This window comes from Grammomys surdaster, unplaced genomic scaffold (genome assembly GCF_004785775.1).
Source record: "Grammomys surdaster isolate TR1022 unplaced genomic scaffold, NIH_TR_1.0 242, whole genome shotgun sequence".
NCBI lineage: Eukaryota > Metazoa > Chordata > Mammalia > Rodentia > Muridae > Grammomys > Grammomys surdaster.
The window spans coordinates 9725572-9748381 of NW_021604687.1; the positions used below are offsets into that span (position 1 = coordinate 9725572).

A 22810-nucleotide genomic window follows, 5' to 3' on the forward strand; every position below is an offset into this window, starting at 1 on the left:
ACACCCCAAATCCCACCCAAAAAAATGTACAGCCATGACTATCTATTTGTTATGATCTCACTAACTTCTCTCTTTTTTTTTTTTTTTTTTTTTGGTTTTTCGAGATAGGGTTTCTCTGTGTAGTTCTTCTGGCTGTCCTGGAACTCACTCTGTAGACCAGGCTGGCCTCGAACTCAGAAATCCATTTACCTCTGCCTCCCAAGTGCTGGGATTAAAGGTGTGCGCCACCACTGTCCGGCGTAACTTCTTACACAAATACCTAAAGATGGTTTTGAGTTGTCTTTACCACTTAACTCAAGAGAACAGTCCAGTTTTTGCTTGCTTTCATAAATATTGAAGGTCTTCTTATGGTTTTTGCCTTTAAAAAAAAAAACCTTTCTCATACTCATTCTTCAAAGCAATTTCAAATATGGCTCATAGATGTTCACCCTGCTAGCAAATGATCAATAGATCTAATTTGATTGGGTCCATGGCCTTTTCCCAGGAGTCACAAACTCTGTAACACCGATACTTCCTATACTTCTCCCCCATCACTTGGGCAGGAGTGGTACTACCCACAGTGGGACAGACCTTCCTAAACCAATAATTAATAACAACAACAACACGCCTTAAAGATTTGCCTACAGGCCAGTCTGATGAAGGTTTTCTCTATAGATGTTCCCTTCACCCAGACGACCCAGGCTTATGTCAAGTTTACAAAAGACCATCCAGTACAGCAACCACCACACTTCATCCTCTTCCAAACAGGATCTATCCTCCCACTCTAGTCAGCACCCTTTTCCCAACTCCCTTCAAGCCATTTTCTTGGGATCACATGGGATTCTACAGAACTCACTCTCTTCCTTTGATATCACTGGTGAAGACACTGAGGCTGTACCTTCCCTATATGTACAAACTGTGCAACACAGACATGAGCTGCACTATTTCAAATAGTCATTACAGTAACCTTGTGGGCTCAGAACTCTATGGACATGTCTTCAGCATGGATCAAGCATTGTTCTAAGTTCTCCACACCCACTACCCCACCTCATCTCCACTCATACCCTATAAGGTCAGCAGTATCGTCACATTCATTTTACAAAAAGACAGTCTCTTCAGAAATCACCCTTCTTAAAATGTGGCCTTCAGGTTCTGCTCCTTAAAACATAAAATTCTCTTTATTCAAAGATATTTATTACATCATCATTTCTAATATAAAAATGTTGGCAATGCTGTTGGCCTTGAGTTGGGACACTCTGCTGAGGAGTGTTTGAGCCCGAGAGTTCAAGGTCAGCCTGGGCTACAGACTGAGAAACTATCTCAAAGACAGAGAGAGAGAGACAGAGAGAGAGACAGAGAGAGGGAGACAGAGAGAGGGGGGAGAGAGACAGAGAGAGACAGAGCGAGCATTGACTGCCTTCCCTTGGGTACACACTCATGCACGAAAAATGCAAGGATGTGTGAAAATTTATGGTACAGCCATACCTAGGGTGATTTCCTCAGGTCACCCCAAAACAAAGTACAAGAGGCTTCAGATTTTAAAGGACTCTATTACTGCCTGTGACTGCAGCCCTCCGACCAGCAGAGGGAACCTGCCACCAGTCTCGACTTTTTAAGCCACCGAAGCGCGCGTCCGGAAGTCCCTCCCCTGCCGGAAGTGATGTCGCGGAACATCCCGGAAGTTAACGGCGCGTGTAGACTGGGGACCTGCGGGCTGTGGTTTAGAGCGCCCGGGCATGGCTCGCATGAAGCGCAGTGGCTTCCGTCGCCGTCCGGGCGGCGGGCAGGGACCCTTGAAACGGCTGCGGCTGGCCGTGAAGGACTTCGTGCGTGCTACCTCCGAGAGCGAAGCCTCCGAGAGCCGCAGCGCTGTGGCGGGCTCCCGGCCCGGAGGTCGTAAGAGCCGCAAGGAGCTTCGTAAGGAGAAGCGACACCTGAGGAAAGCGCGGCGCCTGCAGAGGACAGTAGGCTCCGCGCCAGGGGACCAGGACGGGAGTGTACGCCTCGACGGTAGCCCGGAGAGTCGACCGCCTGCTGAGATGAGACCGACCCCCGCCAAAGCCACAGCAACCCCAGCCAAGGCCAGTGCTCCCTCCGCTAACGCCAAAGCCTCGGCGACCCAGCCTAAGGCCAAGAGTCCCTACTCCAAGGCGACTTCAGCTCAGGCCAAGGCTAAAGGTGCTCCGGGAAAGCCTAGTCCCGCCACCGCCACTGCCCGTAAGCGAGCACTTCTAGAGGCCAACGAGGAGGAGGACCGAGAGATCCGAAAGCTGGAACGATGCCTCGGCCTCCACAAGCGTAAGAAGAAGGGCGACGGTAGCTCGGTGCCGCTCAGCTTCGCGCGCGACGGGCTGGACTACATCCTGGGGGCCCTGGAATGTGGGAAAAGCGGCGGCCTGTACGAAAGCAGCGAGGAAGAGGAGGAGGAAAAGGCGGAACCTGGACAGACAGTCTCGGAGAGTGACCTAGAGAGCTATTCTGAAGAAAGTGAGGAGGACCCAGACTGGCAAGTGCAGCAGGAGGAGGATCCGGAAGATGTCAATTCGCAAGGGGAAGGAGAAGCAGAGAGTGAGACGCGAGGAAATAAAGGGAGTAAGAGAGTGCGTTTTGCCGAAGTTGTAGAAAAGAGGGAAAGTTCTTCCGAAGATGACATAGAACATCAGGTATGGCACAAACAACCTGTAGGCCCTCTGGGTTGTCATTCCAAATGGACTGAGGGGGCAGAGTACAGAACAGTATTAGCACTAACACAGTGGCAAGCACAGCCTGTTGAGGGACAGGCTAACCCAGGCCATCCTAGGCCTTCAGAGCTTCACTTCGTTAAATAGCAGTCAGTGTCCTGTAATGATAGCGGCTCCAAGTTCTCATGAGTTTGGAATTTGGAGTAAGTAACAACAACCAATACCGGATTTTCCACTGTAAATTTTTGTTTGCAATTTTATTCCTGTTTTTCAAGGAGAGTCACTGTGTTGAAAGTGGTGAAAAGTACATCCCTCCTCGATTGAGGAGTGAGGAGACAATAGATGTCCACAAGAAAGAAGAGCTAGACAGGCTCAAGAAACATGTTAAAGGCCTAATTAACAGGTAACCTCAAAAATATGACGTACTATCACGTAGCTGTAGGAACTGTGTGGAAAGCAAGTGAGGGGACTAGGGCTACACAATGAATGCTTTTGATCCTTGTTCTTGGTGTGACATAACTGGACTTAAACTCGAAGAGGTCGCGTGCTCAGCCATTTGATACTGCCCTTTATGTGTTTGAAGACAGTCCACAGGGTCATTCTGAGAAGCAGAAAGGAACAGGGCATGCCTCTGTGTGCTCCTAGGAGCCGCCTGGCTAAGGTCTGTGGGCCTGGCCTGCAGAAGTGAATTCATCTAGTGGTAAACAGGGTCCTCAGCCCTTGAGTCACCATCTGTGGTTTTGTTTAATTGTCCATTTTAAGAATAAAGCAGCACTTGGGAGGCAGAGGCAGGCGGATTTCTGAGTTTGAGGCCAGCCTAGTCTACAGAGTGAGTTCCAGGACAGCCGCCAGGGATATACAGAGAAACCCTGTCTCGAAAAACCAGAAAAAAAAAAAAAAAGAAAAGAATAAAGCACGAGAAGGTTCATTGGAAGCCACACGGGTGGGAATTTGTCACTTACCTTTCCTCGTTGTTTCTCTAGTCTTCACAGATGAATTGGAATCACTTATCTCAAGCCTTCTCCACTTCTGTCATGTCCCCCACTCAGCCTTGCTCAGGTCCCTCTCCCAAGCCCCAAAGATGACCACTGTCTTGGCCTCCAGCACCTTATCCAATTCTGTACGATTTCAAATATATATTCTTTTTTTTTTTTTTTTTTGGTTTTTCGAGACAGGGTTTCTCTGTATAGCCCGGGCTGTCCTGGAACTCACTCTGTAGACCAGGCTGGCCTCGAACTCAGAAATCCGCCTGCCTCTGCCTCCCGAGTGCTGGGATTAAAGGCGTGCGCCACCACCGCCCGGCTCAAATATATATTCTTTTTGTTGTTGTTGCTTAACTTGTTATTGTAGGTCACTGGGAATTACAAAGTGTTGGGAGGTCCTTAGAGGGATCACTCTCAGGCTAGACTACAGTTAAAAGCAAAACAGAGAGGGGGGGGGGGGGGAGAGAGAGAGAAAGAGAGAGAGAGAGAGAGAGAGAGATTCATTTAACATGCACAAAGCCTGAAGCCCTCCCTTGCTTCCCAGACCACATAAGCTAGAAGTGGTGGTACTTGCCTGTAATCCCAGGACTCGTAAGGAAGAGAGAGATGGAGACTGATTGTATGCAGTTTTGTCGCCGGAAGATTTAGGTGACTGCTACCAATATCAAGACGCATGGCTGTTCTGTCACATCTCTTTTCTCTCCTCTGTGCTTTTTATTTCATTTTCATTGAAGCCCGTGATATCCTGTGACTTTGCCATTACCTGTTGTTTTGACAGCAGGTTCAGTTTTAAGCAGAGGTACACAATGGATTTAGGAACTGAGTGTTTGTCATCTAAGAGATGAAACAAGTTCTTGGTTTTTTCCTAACTCACCACCTAGGAATGATCACTGTCTCTACGGGATATTCGATCCGACAGTCTGTGGGCATATGTACAGACTGAGGGAGGAGCCCGGGGTATGCTTCAGTGGCTGTGCTCTACTAAAAGACAGCTGCCATTATTTCAGTTATTATGTAAAAGATAACTGGTATTTCAGGATTCTAGAGTGTGTTATGAGCAGTATGCACCAGGTTTTTGTGGCTAAATCAGAGTAGTTTATGGTTCCGAAATGCACATGAAATAGAATGTGAGGGTAACACTTTGCTCACATTCCGCTGCAGGCTGAGTGAGCCAAACATGGCTTCTATAAGTGGGCAGCTAGAGGAGCTGTACATGACCCACAGCAGGAAGCACATGAACGACACCCTGACAGCTGCTCTCATGGATGCCTGTGTCACTGCCTCAGCCATGCCCAGCAGATTGATGATGGAGCATGTCTTCCTAGTCAGCATCCTCCACCACACGGTCGGAATAGAGGTACACCTGCACCTTTTCTCCATACCCTAACTATGTCATCAGTAATGATATTCCAGCCTGAAGTCAGTGAGGCTGAGAAGTGAAAGACTTGGGAAGCTGAGGACAAAGGACAGAGTGGCCCAACTACCTCAGAAGCCCTGCTGTGTAAGATCTGCCCTGGCTACCTCAGAAATTGTGCTTCTGTGGTCATCTCCCCCCTCTGCCCCGCCAAGGACTATGCTTATTTTTACATGTGAATGTCTGAGTCCATTTTCTTGCCATTACAAAACGTAATGGATGCCCTGGGCAGCTTTCCTTGTGCCCCATAATCACAGTAATTGACACTGTTCTGTGGCTGCTGTGATACTTCCCCCATCCTGTACCACACTAGGACAGTTCAGCAGACTTAATCAAAGTGATTTTAATGTAAACGGCATTTCAGTGAGTTATTTTAAAAGTCATAGATGTGACCACCACAGCACATCAGGAATTTACTTGATTTGAAAACCTGAAATTATTGGTCCTACTTCCCATTGAAACCTTTGCTAATAGCATGAAGGACAATGAGATGACTTGTTCAAGGGGAAGTCATTATAGTACTTTAGCTAATGGCACTCTCTAAAGCTTGCGCCAGATACACTGTGCTCTCAGGATGCTGGTTTCCATTAAACTGTGCTGAGAAAAAGCTCCCAGGAACTCATGGAAGGAAAAAAAGTGCTGAAGGTGTTCTCAGCTACTGTGTGCCTTCCCTCAAGCACTTAACATTCAGGCCTTTGCAGATTTGTGCTGAAATTCACTTATCAGAGTCAGTATTAACAACATGGTATTTGTTCATATTTCTAAGTTATACTAATATGTTTAATGTTAAAGAAATAATAGAATTTAAATTTTGGCCTGTTTATGTGCCAAAAGCATACCTGAAGTAGTGTCTCAATGTTTCCTGCTCTGAAGATCCTGTCTTTGTTAACACAGTACATGAGCATAGATGACATACTGCTGTGGAAGGGTGGTCTTAGTTTTTTCTAAAATGAGAAAACCTGAACTAGGAATCAAGCCTCAAGTCTTCAGTTTTAAGGCTTCCAGAAATCAGTATTGCCAGTCTGCTGTGTCTTTCTGGACTCTTCAGCTTCATTGTTTTGCAGTCTAACAATCCTGTGTGGACTTGCCCATTAAACTCTGAGCTGACTGGATCTCATCAGTCCTCCTTTGTCTGTGTGTCATACATAATCTGCATTTTACAGTAACTCTGCACATGTCCACTGACACTGAACCAGGTTTTGACCAGCTGCCCGCAACCTCCTTACCCTTGTCTAGTTCCTGGAGACCCAGACAAAACGCTGGAAATCACACCCAGTGATACTTCCCTGCCGGTTTGTCCCACGTCACCATGTGAGCAGCCCTTTCTTCCCCATTATAGTTGCCTCACTCATCTCCAGCTGGATGTCCGACAAAAGAAAATAGTCACAAGATAGTGCTACCAGCAGGAGGGTCAGTCACTACAGTTTCTGCTTTCAGGATATACTGCCTTTGTTCAGAACCACCACAGAGTCAAGCCCTGGCCTCCTCCTTCCCCAAAACACACATGAGAGTTATAAGTCGAATGTTCCAGAACAACAAAAGGACTGCCATAGTGGCCTTGTCCAACTTCATCAGGCCTCTGCTAGTTCTTGGCCTGCTGCTTTCCCCTGCTTATCATCTTTACAAACTCAGGTTGTCAGGTGGGAAACAAACTCCTTTATGCCAAGCCATCTCTGGCACATTTTTTAAAGAAAATTTTCCAGGGAGTCACAGTAATGTCTGGCTAAAAACCACTTTCTTGTTGATTCTAAAGAAATGAAAGTATCTTTACAGAGAAGATTTGTATGCTGAGGCAAGCACTCAGTACTGTATTTGTTATCTAGAATCTTCTCATCCATATGTGAAGGCTACATTCTTAGTTACCAACACCCCTGTTGGAGTTCTTATCCCATCTGTATTCATGTTACAGTCTTTAAGGCAGGTCCCAGAGTAGCGTGATGATGTCCCTTCTGTCTCCTTCAGGTTGGCGCTTGCTTCCTTGAAGCTGTGGTGAAGAAGTTTGATGCTGTCTATAGAGATGGAGGTGAGGGGAAAGAACTGGACAACCTCTTTACCATGATCGCCCATTTGTACAACTTCCACGTGGTCCAGTCTCTCCTCATCTTTGACATTCTAAAGAAGCTTGTTGCAACTTTTACGGAAAAAGACATTGAGCTGATCCTGTTGATGCTGAAGACTGTGGGCTTTGCGTTGAGGAAAGATGACGCCTTGTCACTCAAGGACCTGATCACAGAAGCCCAGGCCCAGGCCAGTGGTGCAGGCAGCAAGTTTCAGGACCAGAACAGGGTAGGAGTGCTGCTTGAACTGCTGAGTATCCATGGAGCAGATGACAGCATGTATAGATGAGTGTCTGGCTGAGCACTAGTGTTTGTGCCCTAATGCTCTCTGTTTTCCTCTGCCTCATCTGCTACTGTGGCTTTGTCCTTAGTCTGCAAACTGACCTTGGTTTGGGGGGGGGGGGTTTGTTTCCATGAATTTTTGAGATGGAGTCTCATTATGTAGCCCAGGCTAGCCTCAAACTTAGGATCCTCGTCTGAATGCTGGGTTACATGTGTGTACCACCATATGCTGCTTGAACTTTGTTTCTTCATTTTTTTTTTTATTGGATATTTTATTTACATTTCAGATGTTATCCCCTTATCCCACTTCCCCCCCACCCTGCCCAGAAACCCCCAACCCATCACCCCTCCTCCTGCTTCTCTGAAGATGTGCCCCTACCTACCCCCCCCCCACTCCCACCTCCCCACCCTCGAATTGCCCCACATGCCTTCATGGGACCTAGAATCTCCTCTCCCACCTATGCCCGACAGGGCCATCCTCCCTTACATAAACAGCTGGAGCCATGGGTCCCTCCCTAAGTGCTCCCAGGCTGGTGGTTTAGACCCTTGGAGCTCTGGTTGGTTGGTATTGTTGCTCCCCTCATGGGGCCACAAACCCTTTCAGCTCCAACAGTCTTCACTCTAACTCCTACATTGGTAACCTCTTGATCAGTTCAATGGTTAGCTGTGAGCTTCTGCCTCTGTATATGTCAAACTCTGGCAGACCTCTAAGGAGACAGCTATATCAGGCTCCTGTCAGCTTGCACTTCCTGGGATCCACATCAGCATCTGCCTTTGGTGACTGCACATGGGATGGATACCCAGGTGGAATGGTCTCCAGACAGCTCCTCCTTCAGTTTCTGTCCCACACTTTGTCTCCATATTTGTTCCCTTGAGTATTTTGTTACTCGTTCTAAGAAGGATCGAAACACCCCCACTTGGTCTTCCTTCTTCATGAGCTTCATGTGGTCTGTGAGTTGAATCTTGGGTATTTCGAGCTTCTGGGTTTCTTCATTAAGAACTCATACATATTTCATGATTATAATGGATTTGTTTGCCCTCTCGGAAGTTGCTTCCCAGAGGCTTGGGTGTCAGCCTGGGTCAGATGTGTGGCACTGTTTTTGAGCATCAGAGACTTGGGTCTTACCAGCCAGTTTCCCTTCTGTAAAATAGGTCCCGCCTCACGTGAGGGGTCAGAACTGCACCTGAGAGGCCCTCAAAAAGAAAGGAGAAAGTGATCTATTGAAGAGCACCAGTGTGGGAACCTGGGGCCTTTGCCAGAGAGAAGATAGGCCAGGTCCAAAGCCTCACAAATGGGCCCAGGGAGCCAGGTTTTTTTCCATGGGTAGAGGAAGATCTACACAGATGGTTGGCAGATCCTGTACTTTGCTGGCCACTTTGACCCCAGTGTAGAATGATGGGAAGTGGCCAGAGCAGGGAAAGGCTTCAGGATTCTTGAAACAAAAGTAGCACGTGTGAGTATGGTGGCAGTGGATGTAGCCTTGAAGTCAGAAGTAACTTTCATGCGGTTGGCGTTTGAAAGAGGTGAGACTGGAAGGGGAGGATGACCCTACTTCTGAATAGTCAAGTTGGCATCTAGATTAAGTCTTGAGGGAGGGTTTCCCATGAAGGATACTGGGTCACTCTCGTACCAGGGCTGAGATTGTGGGAGTGGAGGGGGGAAGGCCTGTGGATAGTGGTGAGATTTGAGACTCTACTATTCTAAAAACTGTATCCCTGAATGCAGTGCTGAGATAACACAGACTGCCTCCAGCTGTCAGTGTTCTCATAAGTGGTGCCCCTCTGCTTCAGCTGTGATGTATTTCTTAGCAGGCTCAATCATCAGTGACTGTTAGTGATGAGTTTGCGTGGATTACTTTTCCCTTAAGGTACGGTTTATGTTGGAAACAATGCTGGCTTTGAAGAACAATGACATGCGTAAAATCCCTGGCTATAATCCTGAGCCTGTGGAGAAACTGAAGAAGTTACAGAGAGCTCTGGTGAGTGACACCTTATTCTGGGTTTTCCTGAACCTCCATGCCATTATGGACCCATCGTGACAATGGTTCAGGCTATGTTCAGCACACGTTTTAGAAACTGTACATCTGGCTAGGTGGGGTGTAATGGGCCTATACCTTTTTTTTTCTTATTTATTTATTCACTTTACATTCCGAATGTAGCCCCCTCTTCCTCAAGGTCCCCTCTCACATAGCCCCTTCCCCATCACCCCATTCCCTTCTCTGAGAAATGGGAGGGCCCCCCTGAGTATCACCCCACCCTAGCAAATCAAGTCACTGCAGGACTAGGCGCATCCTCTCCCACTGAGGCCAGACAAGGTGTTTCAGGGAAACAGGATCCACAGGCAGCGGATTCAGGGACAGCCCCTGCTCCAGTTGTTGGGGGACCCACATGAAGACCAAGCTGCACGTCTGCTATATATGAGTGGCATACACTGTTAAGCCCAGCCCTCGGGAGGCAGAAGCAAGGAGGATCTCTGAGTTCAAGGCTGACCTGGTCTACAGAATGAGTTCCAGGACAGCCAAGGCTACACAGAGAAACCCTGTTTTGAAAAACCAAGAGGAAGAGGAGGGGGCAGGAGAAAGAGGAGGACGAAGAGAAGCAGCAGCAGCAGCAGGGATGGGGGGGGGACTGTACATCAGTAGTGATGAGTCCATCAAATTAGTTAAGTACCCAGTATGACTCTCTCCCAAGGTGCTAAACTCAGGCCGTATGATGGCTTCCTCTGTTGGTACTCAGAAGGCCAGGCCCCACCTAGAACCAGGAGCCTGTCCTCAGGTGTTCCGCCTGTAGTCTTGACAACATGAGATGGTCATCATGGTCGTTCTGAGTCTTCAGTTGCACAGTGCATCACTGGTGCAGATCCCAGGTCACATACATTTGAATGGTGAACCCATAGACTTCACACACAGAACACTGAGAGGTGATGGCTCTTTCTGGCATTTTTCTAATCAGTTGTCTGTGATTCATTGCCATAGTTGTACACCAAAACTGCCATTGTCAAACAAATCATGACAGAAGTGCAGGTGTGAATCAGCTGAAACACTTCATGAAGCCTTTTCTTGTAATCAGGTTCGAAATGCTAGCTCAGGTTCTGAGACTCAGCTTCGCATCTCCTGGGATGGCATCTTGAATGCAGAGCAGACTGGTCGCTGGTGGATTGTGGGGTCTGCATGGAGTGGGACTCCCATGATTGACAACAGTCACCACACACACCTGCAGAAGCCACTTGAAGGCACGGTAAGAAGACCCTGTTGGCTGCCTGGCTATGGGCACCCTGGTGCGTCAGAAGTCTGTTCTGCTTAAAGTTGCTCCCTGTTGATCCTGAATGTTCTTGAAATGTACCACAGAGGATTATCAGGAAGCTTCATAGAAATAGCTTGTGTCAGCCTATGATTAATTCACTTTCTCTGCTTAAGAGTTTTTAAAAGTTTCAACCCCAATTCAGACAAAATCTAGAAATTGAATGAAAGAGGTATAAAAATGAAACTCATAGGAGCTGTTGTTGGAACTCAGCAATATGTTATTCCCAGGAGGTGTATGTTCTAGTCCCTACTGTGGATTCAAATTGTAACTCCGGTGTCCTTGTCTGTCTGCCCGGGACCCTCATCTCCCTCGGTGGCTCCCAGGCTCTGGCAGCAGCTTGTGTCTGAACTTGGGTCTTCATCTGATGCACAGGTCTCATCCGGCTCTTGGCTTCCGCTGAGCTTTTCTCCTTTTGCAGATTTGCCCAAGAATACAGACGTGGTATTTACATGCATACATGTACACACAGTTTTCAGTCACATGTGTTCAAATGGGAATGTTACTCTTCAGAAATTCAAGTTTAGACTCATGCTAGAACAGTGTCCTGTCTCTGAGGAGCGAGCTTTCATTGAGATAGTGGAACAGTCTGGGCACTGATCTTTCTCTTTTCAGGTAAGCTCTAAGATGCTGGAGCTTGCGAGGAAGCAGAGGATGAACACTGATGTCAGGAGGAACATATTCTGCACTATAATGACAAGTGAGGACTTCTTGGATGCCTTTGAAAAGCTGCTGAAGTAAGCATTTGCTGGGAACATTTTGATTTTTATTAATAAGCATGACAGAAGTTGATCTCGGTTTTAGCTTTTCGATCATTTTTTTTTTAAAGATTATTTATTTATCTTACATATGTGAGTACACTGCAGCTGTCTTCAGACACACCAGAAGACGGTATCAGATCCCATTACAGATGGTTGTGAGCCACTACCTCATTGCTGGAAATTGAACTCAGGACCTCTGGCAGAGCACTCAGTACATTTAACCACTGAGCCATCTCTCCAGCCCCCGCTTTTGGATAATTTGAGCTACTGAGTCTTTCCTGTTACTGCCCTCTTACCTGGGCTTCAGGTCCCATGTGACCATCATAACACATTGATCCCTGCTAGTATGTCCTTGGTAAATGTCGCTGTGTGGTACCAAGATTTGACAGTTTTTGGCTGGCTGTGTTAGGTAACCAGCCACCTGATAGTCTGTCAGGGTTGTTGGTTGTTGAGAATTGTTATCTCTGTCTTTCAGACTCTTGGTACAAAACTTAGTTAGTTGTAAACTTTACAAAGCATTTCTAAAACAATTGAATATTAACCCCTTCCTTTATCTGGTTCAAACTTAGAAATATGTGCAAGTCTGATGATTGGGTTTCTGAACTGGGCCTTGTTGATATGAAAACATCAAGCTTGCTTCTGTTTCTAAAACCGTATGCTGAATGTAGTCTCCTAGTCAGTGCTGGCATCATGGTGCAACCTGTTTCCTTAGCACTTGTGAGGCTAAAGCTGGAGAATCATGCTTCCGGGCCACCTAAGATACAAAGAAAAGGCAAACCAGACTTAACAGCGACTCCCTGCCCACCCAACTTCTGTTCATGAAAATCATTAGCCAGGCTGGGGCTATAGCTCAGCAGTGTGCGACCCTGGAGTCCAGCATTCCAGCATTGCAGATTTGTTTTCTTTTCTCTTTTCTTTTCTTTTTTTTTCTTTTCTTTTCCTTTCCTTTCTTTTCTTTTCTTTTCTTTTCCTTTCCTTTCTTTTCTTTTCCTTTCCTTTCTTTTCTTTTCTGTCTGTTCTTGGGGCTATTTAACCCCATGGATTGATTAGTACAGCTGAAATGAAGCTGGTTGTTTGGCTGGCCCACATACACCTTGAGCAGCATGCTGCTTCAGTCAGGGTTTGTTTGTTGTTTGGGGAAGTTGTGGGGGGAAGTTGTGTGGCAGCAAAGTTGCTGTTTTCGCCTAAGTCTAGAGCCTTTGTCTCCAGCCATTGGAGTCAGAGGGCAGTCAGTTGGGGTTAGGGACATGGCTCAGTGGCAGAGGGTTTGCCTAGCATGTCACAGAGCAGTTGGTTCTACTCTTAATATGCCTCCCCCGCCATCACAAGAAGAAAGACAAATCAGGTGCTTTTCATTGCTAAAATCTCAAAGGCTGTATATTCTTCCACTGTTGGGTAGACAGCAGCTGTGGGTCCTCTTGGTGCCTGGGATACTTGACAGTCAGCTCCACAGAAGGCTGAGCACTGAGGCTCACACCAGCACACGTGGTTCTAAGCCCAGGACGAGGAGTCAGTCTTGACTTCATGACTGTTGACATGTTTATATAGCAGACTTAGAGGCTCAGAAAATACATCCTTGGTGGCCTCTGTTTCAAGGAGAGTACCTGCTGCAAAGAAAGGAAGGTGGTTTAGCAGCTGTGGAACTTCCTGTGTTTCCACCGTGGTGGTTGCTACCAGACACTGTGGGATTGTCCACACTGTACAAAGAACAGAATGGATTTTGCTGTGAGTTTTACCTGGAGTAGATGTATTTTGGGGATTTGAGACAGGTCTCTCTGTACAGCTCAACTGTTCCTGAGCGCCACAGCTGCATAACAATATAAACTAGTCCTCAGCTTTGTAACTAGTATACAACTTGGGAGTTGTGTTGTGCCTTACACATTAGGCCATGTTACTGAAAAAGCTGAGGCCCAAAGAAGCTAGGAACAAAACAGGACTATGGCCCAATATATAGCTGCTGCCATCATCTTGATCAACTTATTTGCCACTGGACTCCTCAGACAGGGAGGAGCTGATTTTGCCATAAAAATTGAAAGCAGACCCCACCACTCACCCCTCAGCCCCTGCCCCTTGCCAGCTGGTTCCTTGGGTGAGCTAGCCAGAGCAGTGCTAGGAGCTTGCCCTGGTGGTTTTGGGCATAGGAGAGCTGGAGGGCTGACCAACTCAGCTACCTTCCAGGCCCAGATGCAGGGCTTTGAGTTGGCCCGCTCCAACATCTGCTCCATCTGTGAACTGTTGGAGCACATGAAGAGGCCAGACCTGCAGATCCAGAGCTGCAGGATCTTCGTGACACAGGGCAACCACAGATTATCTAAGAGGACTCCTTGTGAGGATCCAATATTGATAGTATAGCAGAAGCCAAAGACCTCGAAGCACACCAGTGCATGTTGCAATGAATGTTTGCAAGTAAAGATGTTTGCACAAAAGGTTATATAGTGTGTGACAGACCATGACACACAGCAGCCCCCACCACAGGATGGTTTGTTTGGTTGAGTTCTATCGTCTTTTCTTTTGGAGGGCGATTGCAAAGGCAGGTACAAAAGGATGAGGAAATGAATGGGATTGGGGTACATGATATGAAATTCACAAAGAATCGATAAGATGTTAAAACTTTTGAAAGAACATATTCTTAGTCTGGGTGATTGTCTGCAGGCTTGGGCTGAAGGACCAGCAGGAGAGAGAGATAGTTCATATCCTCATGGATTGCTGCCTGCAAGAGAAAACCTACAACCCTTTCTATGCTTTCCTGGCTAGCAAGTTCTGTGGCTATGAACGGAGATTCCAGGTAACTTATAAGACTACCAGTACATCTGCCTGGCTCATTACCAGGACTTCCCTCACGGGTCACGTCCATGCAGCCAGGCCTGCCTGCACTGGAGAGAAGATGGAACCGTAGGGCAAGGTAACAAGGACCCAGCCCAAGGCAGCTCGTCTGTCACGACTGGAACAATTGTGGCCTTCTGGCTGGATGCCTCTAGTGTTTTAAGGCACTGACAACCTTTCCTCAAAGCTGTGTGTTGGCGTGTGGGACAAGACTTCAAAAGGGACTTCTATGATGGTGTCAGGAAGAGAGGTTGTTCCTATTCCCAGGAACTGGGTTACTGACAAGTGACTAAGAAATAGAGTACCTTTACAGTACATTCTGGTAAGTTGTTCCAGTGATTTGTTGCATTTTAACTTTTTTCTTCTTTACTGTTAACCAGATGACTTTCCAGTTCAGCATATGGGACAAATTTCGGGACTTAGAGAATTTGCCAGACACTAAGTTCTCAAATCTGGTTCATCTGCTGGCACACCTGTTGAAGACAAAGTCACTTCCCCTTTCTGTTCTAAAGGTATGTATAATGCAAGAAATTAATATAAGCAGCTTAAGACAGTATAAGTTATTTTATTTGGTATATTTTTAAATGCATTTTCTAAGATTCTGAAATTTGAGGGTTTTGGTGGAGGTGACAGGGTTTCTCTGTGTAGTCTTGGCTGTCCTGGAACTTGCTCTGTAGACCAGGCTGGCTTTGAACTCAGAGATCTGCCTGCCTCTGCCTCCCAAGTGCTGAGATTAAAGGCAAGTTCCCGTACACATACCAGCTATGAAGTGTTTTCATTGTAGTAGCCATCACAGAAAATTCTCAGTCAACACATTCTATAAATTTACTTAGAGAATTAGTATCCAATTATAGGTTTGGGTTGGTGTTTTGTTTTGTTTTGTTCTGCTTTACATTTATTTATTTTGTGTGTGTGGCAGGGGGAGTGACCTTGCATGTGCTGAGGTCACAGCTCATCTAGGAGCATAGAGTGAAGTAGAGCTTTGTTTTCAGGGTTACTGTTGCTGTGATAAAACAAAATGACTAAAAGCAGCTTGGGGAGGAAGGGGCTAATTTCACTTATATTTCCAGGTAACAATCCATCACCATGGGTAGTCGGGGCAGGAATGTGAAGGCAGGACATGAGGCAGAGGCCCTAAAGGTACTCTGCTCAGGCTGCTTTCTCATAGAACCCAGACAACCAGCCTAAGATGGCCTCACCCACAGTGAGCTGGGCCTCCCCATCAGTCACCACTACAGTCCATCTTATGGGGACGTTTCTCAATTGAGCTTCTCTCCTCTCCGATGACTCTAGCTTATGTGAAGTTGACAAAACTAGCCGGGACAGACTTCCTTTATAGAGATGCAGTTGTGGATCTATGTTGACTGCAGAATCCCATAAGGCTGGAGTTCACCACCCCTGCACTTCAAAGCCTTGAGACACCAGTAGAGAGACAGTGAAGCACAGGAGTTGGGGATTCCTGACCTTTGACAAGACGGAAGAAGATAAACAATAGAGACAAGGCAAGATGCTAACTAAGTTCAGCGTCCTGCTGTGACATTGCTCATCTGCAGGACAGCGTCCTATGCATTTGGCCTTCCTGCCTTTCATCATAGTTTCTGCTCACAATTTCCTGGTGACCGTGATCTAGGCGGGAGCCAGTTGTGTGTGGTAGGGCTTACACTAGGGTTCTCCAGAGTAACAGACTTATAGAACGAATTGATATATAGAAAGGGGATTTATCAGAATGACTTACAGGCTGCAGTCCAGCTAATCCAACAGTGGCTGTATGTGGACAAAATGTCCAGGAGCCAGCAACTGCTCAGTCCACAAGACTGGATGTCTCAGCTGGTCTCAGTATACACTGGAATCCCAAAGAAGTAGGCTCTAATGCCACTGAAGGGATGGACGTGCTAGCAAGCAGGGCAAGACGGCAAAAAGCAAAAGCTCCCTCCTTTCTGGTCCTTACATAGGCTTTGAACAAAAGGTGTAGTCAAGATTCTAGTTACAAGTGGATCTTCTACTTCAAATTAAGCAAAGAACTCCCTCACGGCAAACCCTCCATGTTGGAATTTTAGTTAATTCGGGATGTAGTCAAGTTGACAACTAGGAGTAGCCGTCCCAGAGCACCTCCCAGGCCTTGTTCCTGAGCTCCATCCCCTCAGCTCTTCTCAGGGAAGCTGCTCGGTAATGCCGTACTTATCCTTGTTCTTAGCGTTCACCTGTTCCTGTATCTGCAAGCAGAGCATGTGTGAGCATTGCTCAGGCCTCTGGGCAGAACCTTGTCACCATACCCTGTCTTCCTGCAGCTTTTCCTTTTTCTTTTTTTCTTCCAAATAAGGTGAAGGGCAGTTTATTAGCATTTTAAAAAGGAAGAACTACAGGCAAGCTCTAAAACCTCAGTAGCTGGAGAAGAGAAGGAAAAATGGCCATGCCATTTAAGCTGGCGTGGAGGTCAGACACAAGACAAAAACCCCCTTTGTGGTGGGATGTGTTGGAGGAGGAAAAGCCCAGAGTCTTAGAGGAAGCATACTATGAAGCTCTCTTCAATTCAGCTTGAGTTTGTGTTTTCTCCATGTTGGCGTCTGTGGTTGTCAAGGTGTAGTATGTTTATCCTGCTGCTGAAAATGAGATGCTTTGCTCAGTTTTTGATGCTTTCTAGGAAACACATACGCATGTGTGTGCTAACCTAATTCTCTGTGTGAGGTTGTAACTAAAGAGTAACTACTTCAGAGGACAGAGGACTCCAGCCCTGGGTTTAGAGTGTATATACCTTGTGGCTATGATCGACACTGCACTGTAGCTCACAGCCCTGGGAACCAGCCTACCTTGCCAGTAGTACTCTGTGTCATTTCGAGCAGTTGGCTTCTGACAGCCGGTGTTGTAGAGAGCAGGAAGGGCCACAAACCATGGTAAAACTGAGTCAGCATGATGGTGCTTTCCTATCTCCTGACCCTTAGGTAGTTGAATTCAGTGAATTGGATAAACCCAGAGTTCACTTCCTACGGAGAGTGTTGACTTCGCTGTTGATGGAAACAGAAGATGATGACCTGGCTGTAATTTTTTCAAGGTATGTGCCTACTGTTCCCTGATTGCACATAGGAAAAAGGCAGTGAGATTGCATTGTGAGCCAGCATGGAGGTCACTCCCATTTCACTGTTGTTGGTTTATAAAGCCAGGTTTGTGTCTAGTACACAATTTTAGTCCTAAATCTGAGGTATAATGTTTATGCACTAGATTGAAGAAATGCAAGACTGCTACAAGCTCAAGGCCAATCTGGCATACCCAGTGAATTTCAAGTCAGACTAAGATTCAGAGTGAGACCTTGTCTCAAAAAAAAAGGGGGGGGGAATTTTTTTTTGTTTTGTTTTGTTTTGTTTTGTTTTTGAGACAGCGTCCCTGGCTGGCATGGACCTTGCTATGAAGACCAGGCTGGCCTTGAACTCATGGGTCTACCTGCCCTTGCCTCTGCCTCACCTGTGCTAGGGTTAAAGAAAGACATGCACCACCACACCTGACAAAAGTTCTTAACAAAGAATCGTTACTTTGAAAGAAGCTGGAACTGGATGGTAGCACACACCTTTAATCCCAGCACTCAGGAGGCATTAGGCAGGTGAATCTTGAGTTCGAGGCCAGCCTGGGCTACAGAGCAGCAATTTCCAGGACAGCCAGGACACAGAGAAACCTTGTCTCAGAAAAAAGCAAAACCACAAATTAGATAGATAGCTATATATGTGGATGGATGGATGGATGGATGGATGGATGGATGGATGGATGAATTCTGAGTATGACCAGTTATGGCAGCATATGCCAGTAATCCTGGCACCTCAAAGACTGAGGCTGTAGGGTCACAAAGTTGATGCCACCCTGGGTTACCCTCTCCTTTAAAAAAAAAGAGGCCAGGTATAGTAACATTCTAGTGGTTACACCTTTTCTAGAGGCTGAGCCAAGGATGTTTGAGTCCAGGAATTCAAGGCCAGCTTAGATACTATAGCTAAGTTCTGCCTAAAAATACAGAGATTTTCTTCAATAAGCAAGCCACAGGGTTGGAATATCTCAGTAGCAGACACTTGCCTATCTTATACAAGACCCTGGGTTTTATACAGTTATCAAAAAAAAAAAAAAAAAAAAAAAAAAAGGCCGAAAAGTAGATTTTGTCTTGCTTCTTCAGGCACCAGGCACTAAGATCTCGAAGACAAGCTTCTCCCTGACCTGTGTCTGCAATTTCCTTTCAGAGTGTCTGACAACCCAAAGCTGGGGATGTTACGAGAAGGCCTGAAGCTCTTCATCAGCCACTTCTTACTGAAGCACGCACAGGCACACCAGAGTGCTGAGGAAGCCAGTCTGCTGAGAGAGAGGGCAGGCCTTGCGTCTAAGTCTTTACAGGGCAAAGCCATCCTAAGAATGTAGCCAAAGGGTAGGGAGCATTTGACTAAGAGATTGGTGATTTGTGAATTCAAGGCCACCCCACCTCTGTGAGAACAGGAGGAATTATGCTGTGCTCTGTCATGACGTAAATACTGTATTTTCTGATTTTTAGAACCAGGGTTGTATTGTGTACTTCCAATGTATATATATGTATACAGCAGGTCAGAGGAAAGGGGGAGAGAAGATGGGGATTAAGCCATGAGGGGAGGGTTGCGATCATAAATTGAGGGCCTTTTTAATCTTCTGAAATGCTGGTTTAAAGTTAAAAGCTGGGCACATGGTGGTGCACGCCTTTAATCCCAGCACTTGGGAGGCAGATCTGTGTTCAAGGCCAGCCTGGTCTACAGAGTGAGTTCTAGGACAGCCAGAGCAAATTGTGCAACCCTATCTCAAAAAAAAGTTGAAATGCCTTAAGAAACTATGATGCTTAGGTCCTGATATCTCCCACTCAGCAGTCCCACTGACTTCGGGTCGGTACTGAGTACTTGGTGGGAAGAAGAGAGAGATAAGAGCAGAGATAAAATGATGGTGTTAGATAAGGATGGCACGAGCTCACAGGCAGTCAGAGGAAGGAGGGCCTTGGATGCATGGCTTCCATGAGGCCTCTTTATTCTACAGCCTTATGGTTTGCTTTCTCTCTTGGATGCTGTGGACTTGGCTAACCCTGACCTTCAGTTGTAACTAAATAGAAGTAGAAAAATCCTAAATCAGAGCTTTTTCTCCCAGCCATGTTCTGTGGAGAGTGCCCTTGGCAGCCAGGCGGGCGGGCGGGCCGGCGGGCCGGCGCAGACGAGGGATGCTGCTCCCATGTGACTCACTCCTTCTGTTAGAGTTTTGAACAGGGCATCCCTGTAGCAGTGTGTTTGAGATGACCACGTACAGTCAGGAGGTCTCCATGCAGGTCCCTGAGAACCGAGCCTTGAGGTGAGCCAGCAGTGCCCGCTGCTGTTTTTGTTGCTGTGACAAAACCTGACAAAAGCAGCATACGGAAGGGTGGCCTGGGCTCACACTGTGGAGGGACATCACAGTGGGATATCATGCGGCAAGAGCTCAGGGTGTCTGGTCACGTTGCGTCTGCAGTCAGGAAGCGGAGACAGACACGGGTACTCGGTTCACTTCCTCCTTCTCATTGAGTCCAAGCCCCCAGCCTGCGGGATGGTGCCACCCCTGTTCAGGGTGGGCTTCCACCTAGATTAGCCTACTCAGACCCCCACTCCCAGAGGTGTGCCTCCGAGGTAACTGGGATCCTATCAGGTGGGCAGTGTGTATAGATTTGCGGTTAGGAGTAAAGCTCCATTTAGAGCACCTGTTCAAACTCTAGGCTCACTCCTCAGCTTTACACAAAAAAAAGGAAAAAATTTTTTTTTACTTATCTTTTCTAAATTTTATTTAAGTGTGAGTGTATGAACATGTGTACAAGTGCTTTTGAAGGCCAGAAGAGGGCTGTCCTGGAGTGGAGCTCCAGGTGGTTGTGAGCTGCCTAATTTGGGTTGTGGGAACCAAACTGAGCTCCTCTGAGGAGGACAGCAAGCACTCTGAATCAGGCCAGATCTCCAGCCCCGGTATGTCTTCCCCCTCCACACACACACACACACACACACACACCAGCATATCTCCTTGTAACCCTAGCTGTCCTGGGACTCAGTTTGTAGATTAGAGATCTATATGTATGAGAGATCACTATGTAGATCACAGAGACTCACCTCTCCACCCCACGCCCCCATGGAATTAAAGGCATATACCACCATGCTGGGCCCCAATTCTGTGTGTGTGTGTGTGTGTGTGTGTGTGTGTGTGTGTGCTTCTTACAGTGAAGGTTAAGAACTAACGTATATGCTGGGTGCGGTGGCACACACCTTTAATCCCAGTGCTTTGGATGCAGAAGCAAGCAGATCGCTGACAGTTCTCAGTCAGCCTGGTCCTCATAGCAAGTACCAGGGCTGAAGAACCTGTCTCAAACAACAACAGACATATATAGAATCACTTCTCAAGGGGCAACTTCATCTGTAAAGTAAAGATGTACATTTTATGTAAAAATAAACAACTTTTAAGCTATTTTCTGTAGTGTGTCACTGCCTGTGATACTGAGGCTGGCTTGCGTCTGTATGGGATGTTGGCCAGAAACTACTGACACAGTGTAAGATTGTTCATACTTGGTTCATCACCAGACTCTTCCCTTTATCATGTTTCTGAAAACAAAAGAAAACCATGTTGGATATAAGGAGCCGTGGTCATGTCCTAGCGGAGGGGACGGCTGCATGTAGAGGATCCGCCTCTGTGTTGACTCTAGGCTGGACAGTGTCCGAGGGGTTCCTCCATTTGTAATGCGTTAGTCTTGCTCCACATTAAGAAGCAGACCCCTTTTCACCACGTGATAGCACTGTATGCCTGGATCCCATTCTACCTTAATACAGTTGAAGGGATTGTGGCTTGTTTATGTGTGTAGTGTTTCCCTTGTATGTGTGTTGTAAGCTGCTGTGTGAGGGCTGTGAACCTGGGTCGTCTGGAGGAGCAGCAAGTGCTCTTCATTGTTACTCATCTCCCCATCTCATTTAAACCACTTTGTGTGGTTGACACACAAACAGCTATGCAGTATCAGTGTGGACAGTTTGATAAGTTTGGGGGTAAGCATGCCCTCACGAAACTGTCACCGTCATTAAGGTCATGACATATCCTCTATGTTTCAAGTCCACTCTCATCCCTTATTACTGTGGCTTGGATTCAGGTAAAGTTACTTAATGTCAGGTGTGTTTAAGTACATGACACAGCTGTTAGCTGTGGTCCCCATGCTTTGAAGTACAATGCCAGAACTACCCTCCATTGCTGTTGGTACCCTTGAACATCACTGCCCGTGGCCCTTGAGAAGCACTGTCCTTTTCTGCTGTTGAGTTTATTTTAGAGATCATGGAAAGGTGAGGCCTACTGTGTCTCTGTGTCTCGCTTATTTTACTGAGTATGGTGCCATCCATCTCATTCACATGGTCACAAATGATAGGACTCTTCTCTCTGAGAAGGCTAAGTGCATTTGGACACTGTTCTCTGTATCCATTCTCCCATTCTTGGACAGTCAGGCTCTTGTGAGTGCTGCTGCAGTGAATATGGGAATGCCATGTCTCTGGCACCCCAACCTCAGTTCTAGCAGTGGGTATACTGTACCCTGTGGCATTTCTATTGTTAGCTTTCTGAGGAACTTCCCCGCTGTTTTGCATAATGGCTGTACCAGTTTTCATCCAGCCCACACAATACAAACAAACCCTTTCATTACTTGTTACTTTCCCATGTCTTGGCAGTAGCCATGCAGACAGGTGTGAGGTGAAGCCTCGTTGTGGCTTTGATTCCACACTCTTGGCCATTTTATATCTGCTTTGGAGAAAAATGTATTCACATCCTTTGCCCAGCTTTTGTCAGGGTCTTGTATCACAGCAACAGAAATGACATTAGAACCAAGAAGCTAGTATCTTGGGGCTTATTGTTTTGTTCTGTTTAGTACTTTCAGAATGCCATCCCACTGTCCTCTGGCCTGCAGTTTCTGCCAAGGACTTCAGCAGTCTTATAGAGGGGAGGGTGGTCCTTGGTATGTATTCTTTCTCTCGATGCCTCCACAGTTCTCTTTGATTCTCTCTTTGAACAGTTTGGTTATAAGGCATCTCAGTTAAGACCACTTCACCTACTTGGGGTTCTCTGTCATGAACTAGGAACTCACTTTCCCTACAGCTTTGAGGTTTCAGTCACTTCCTGTCAGAGCCCCTCCCTCACACGGTAGGACCCTATGCTGCATGTTTTAATGTACATCATGCTACTCTTGAGTCCTGTAGGATTCTTCTTGGTTTTGTTTTGGGTTTTTGTTTTGTTTATTTGGTTGGTTGGGTTGGGGTGGATTGGGTTTTTATCTTTTGTTTTGAGACAGGCTTTCTCTGTATAGCCCTGGCTGTCCCAGAACTCACTCTGTAAACCAGGCTGGTCTCAAACTCAGATCTGCCTGCTTCTGCCTCCCAAGTGCTAGGATTAAAGGTGTGAGCCACCACCACCCAGCTCCTGTAGGATTCTTTGCTCTTTTTATTCCTTGTCTTTTTGTTCAGTGTGTAAATAGTTTCCATGCCTGCTGAGAGCTTGCAAAGTCTCC

The 22810-nt window shown here is 46.7% G+C and overlaps 1 protein-coding gene across 1 annotated transcript; it reads left to right on the forward strand.

Moving 5' to 3' along the window:
• The first annotated feature begins 1639 nt into the window (after positions 1-1639).
• Nom1 (nucleolar protein with MIF4G domain 1) lies at positions 1640-20742 on the forward strand. Its single transcript, XM_028774736.1, is given in 12 exon segments — positions 1640-1717; positions 1719-2642; positions 2936-3063; positions 4805-5000; positions 7020-7343; positions 9265-9375; positions 10466-10633; positions 11312-11433; positions 14110-14242; positions 14661-14792; positions 17220-17329; positions 18495-20742. Coding segments are annotated over 12 exon segments (2601 nt in total). The 3' UTR covers positions 18670-20742.
• The last annotated feature ends 2068 nt before the right edge of the window (positions 20743-22810 follow it).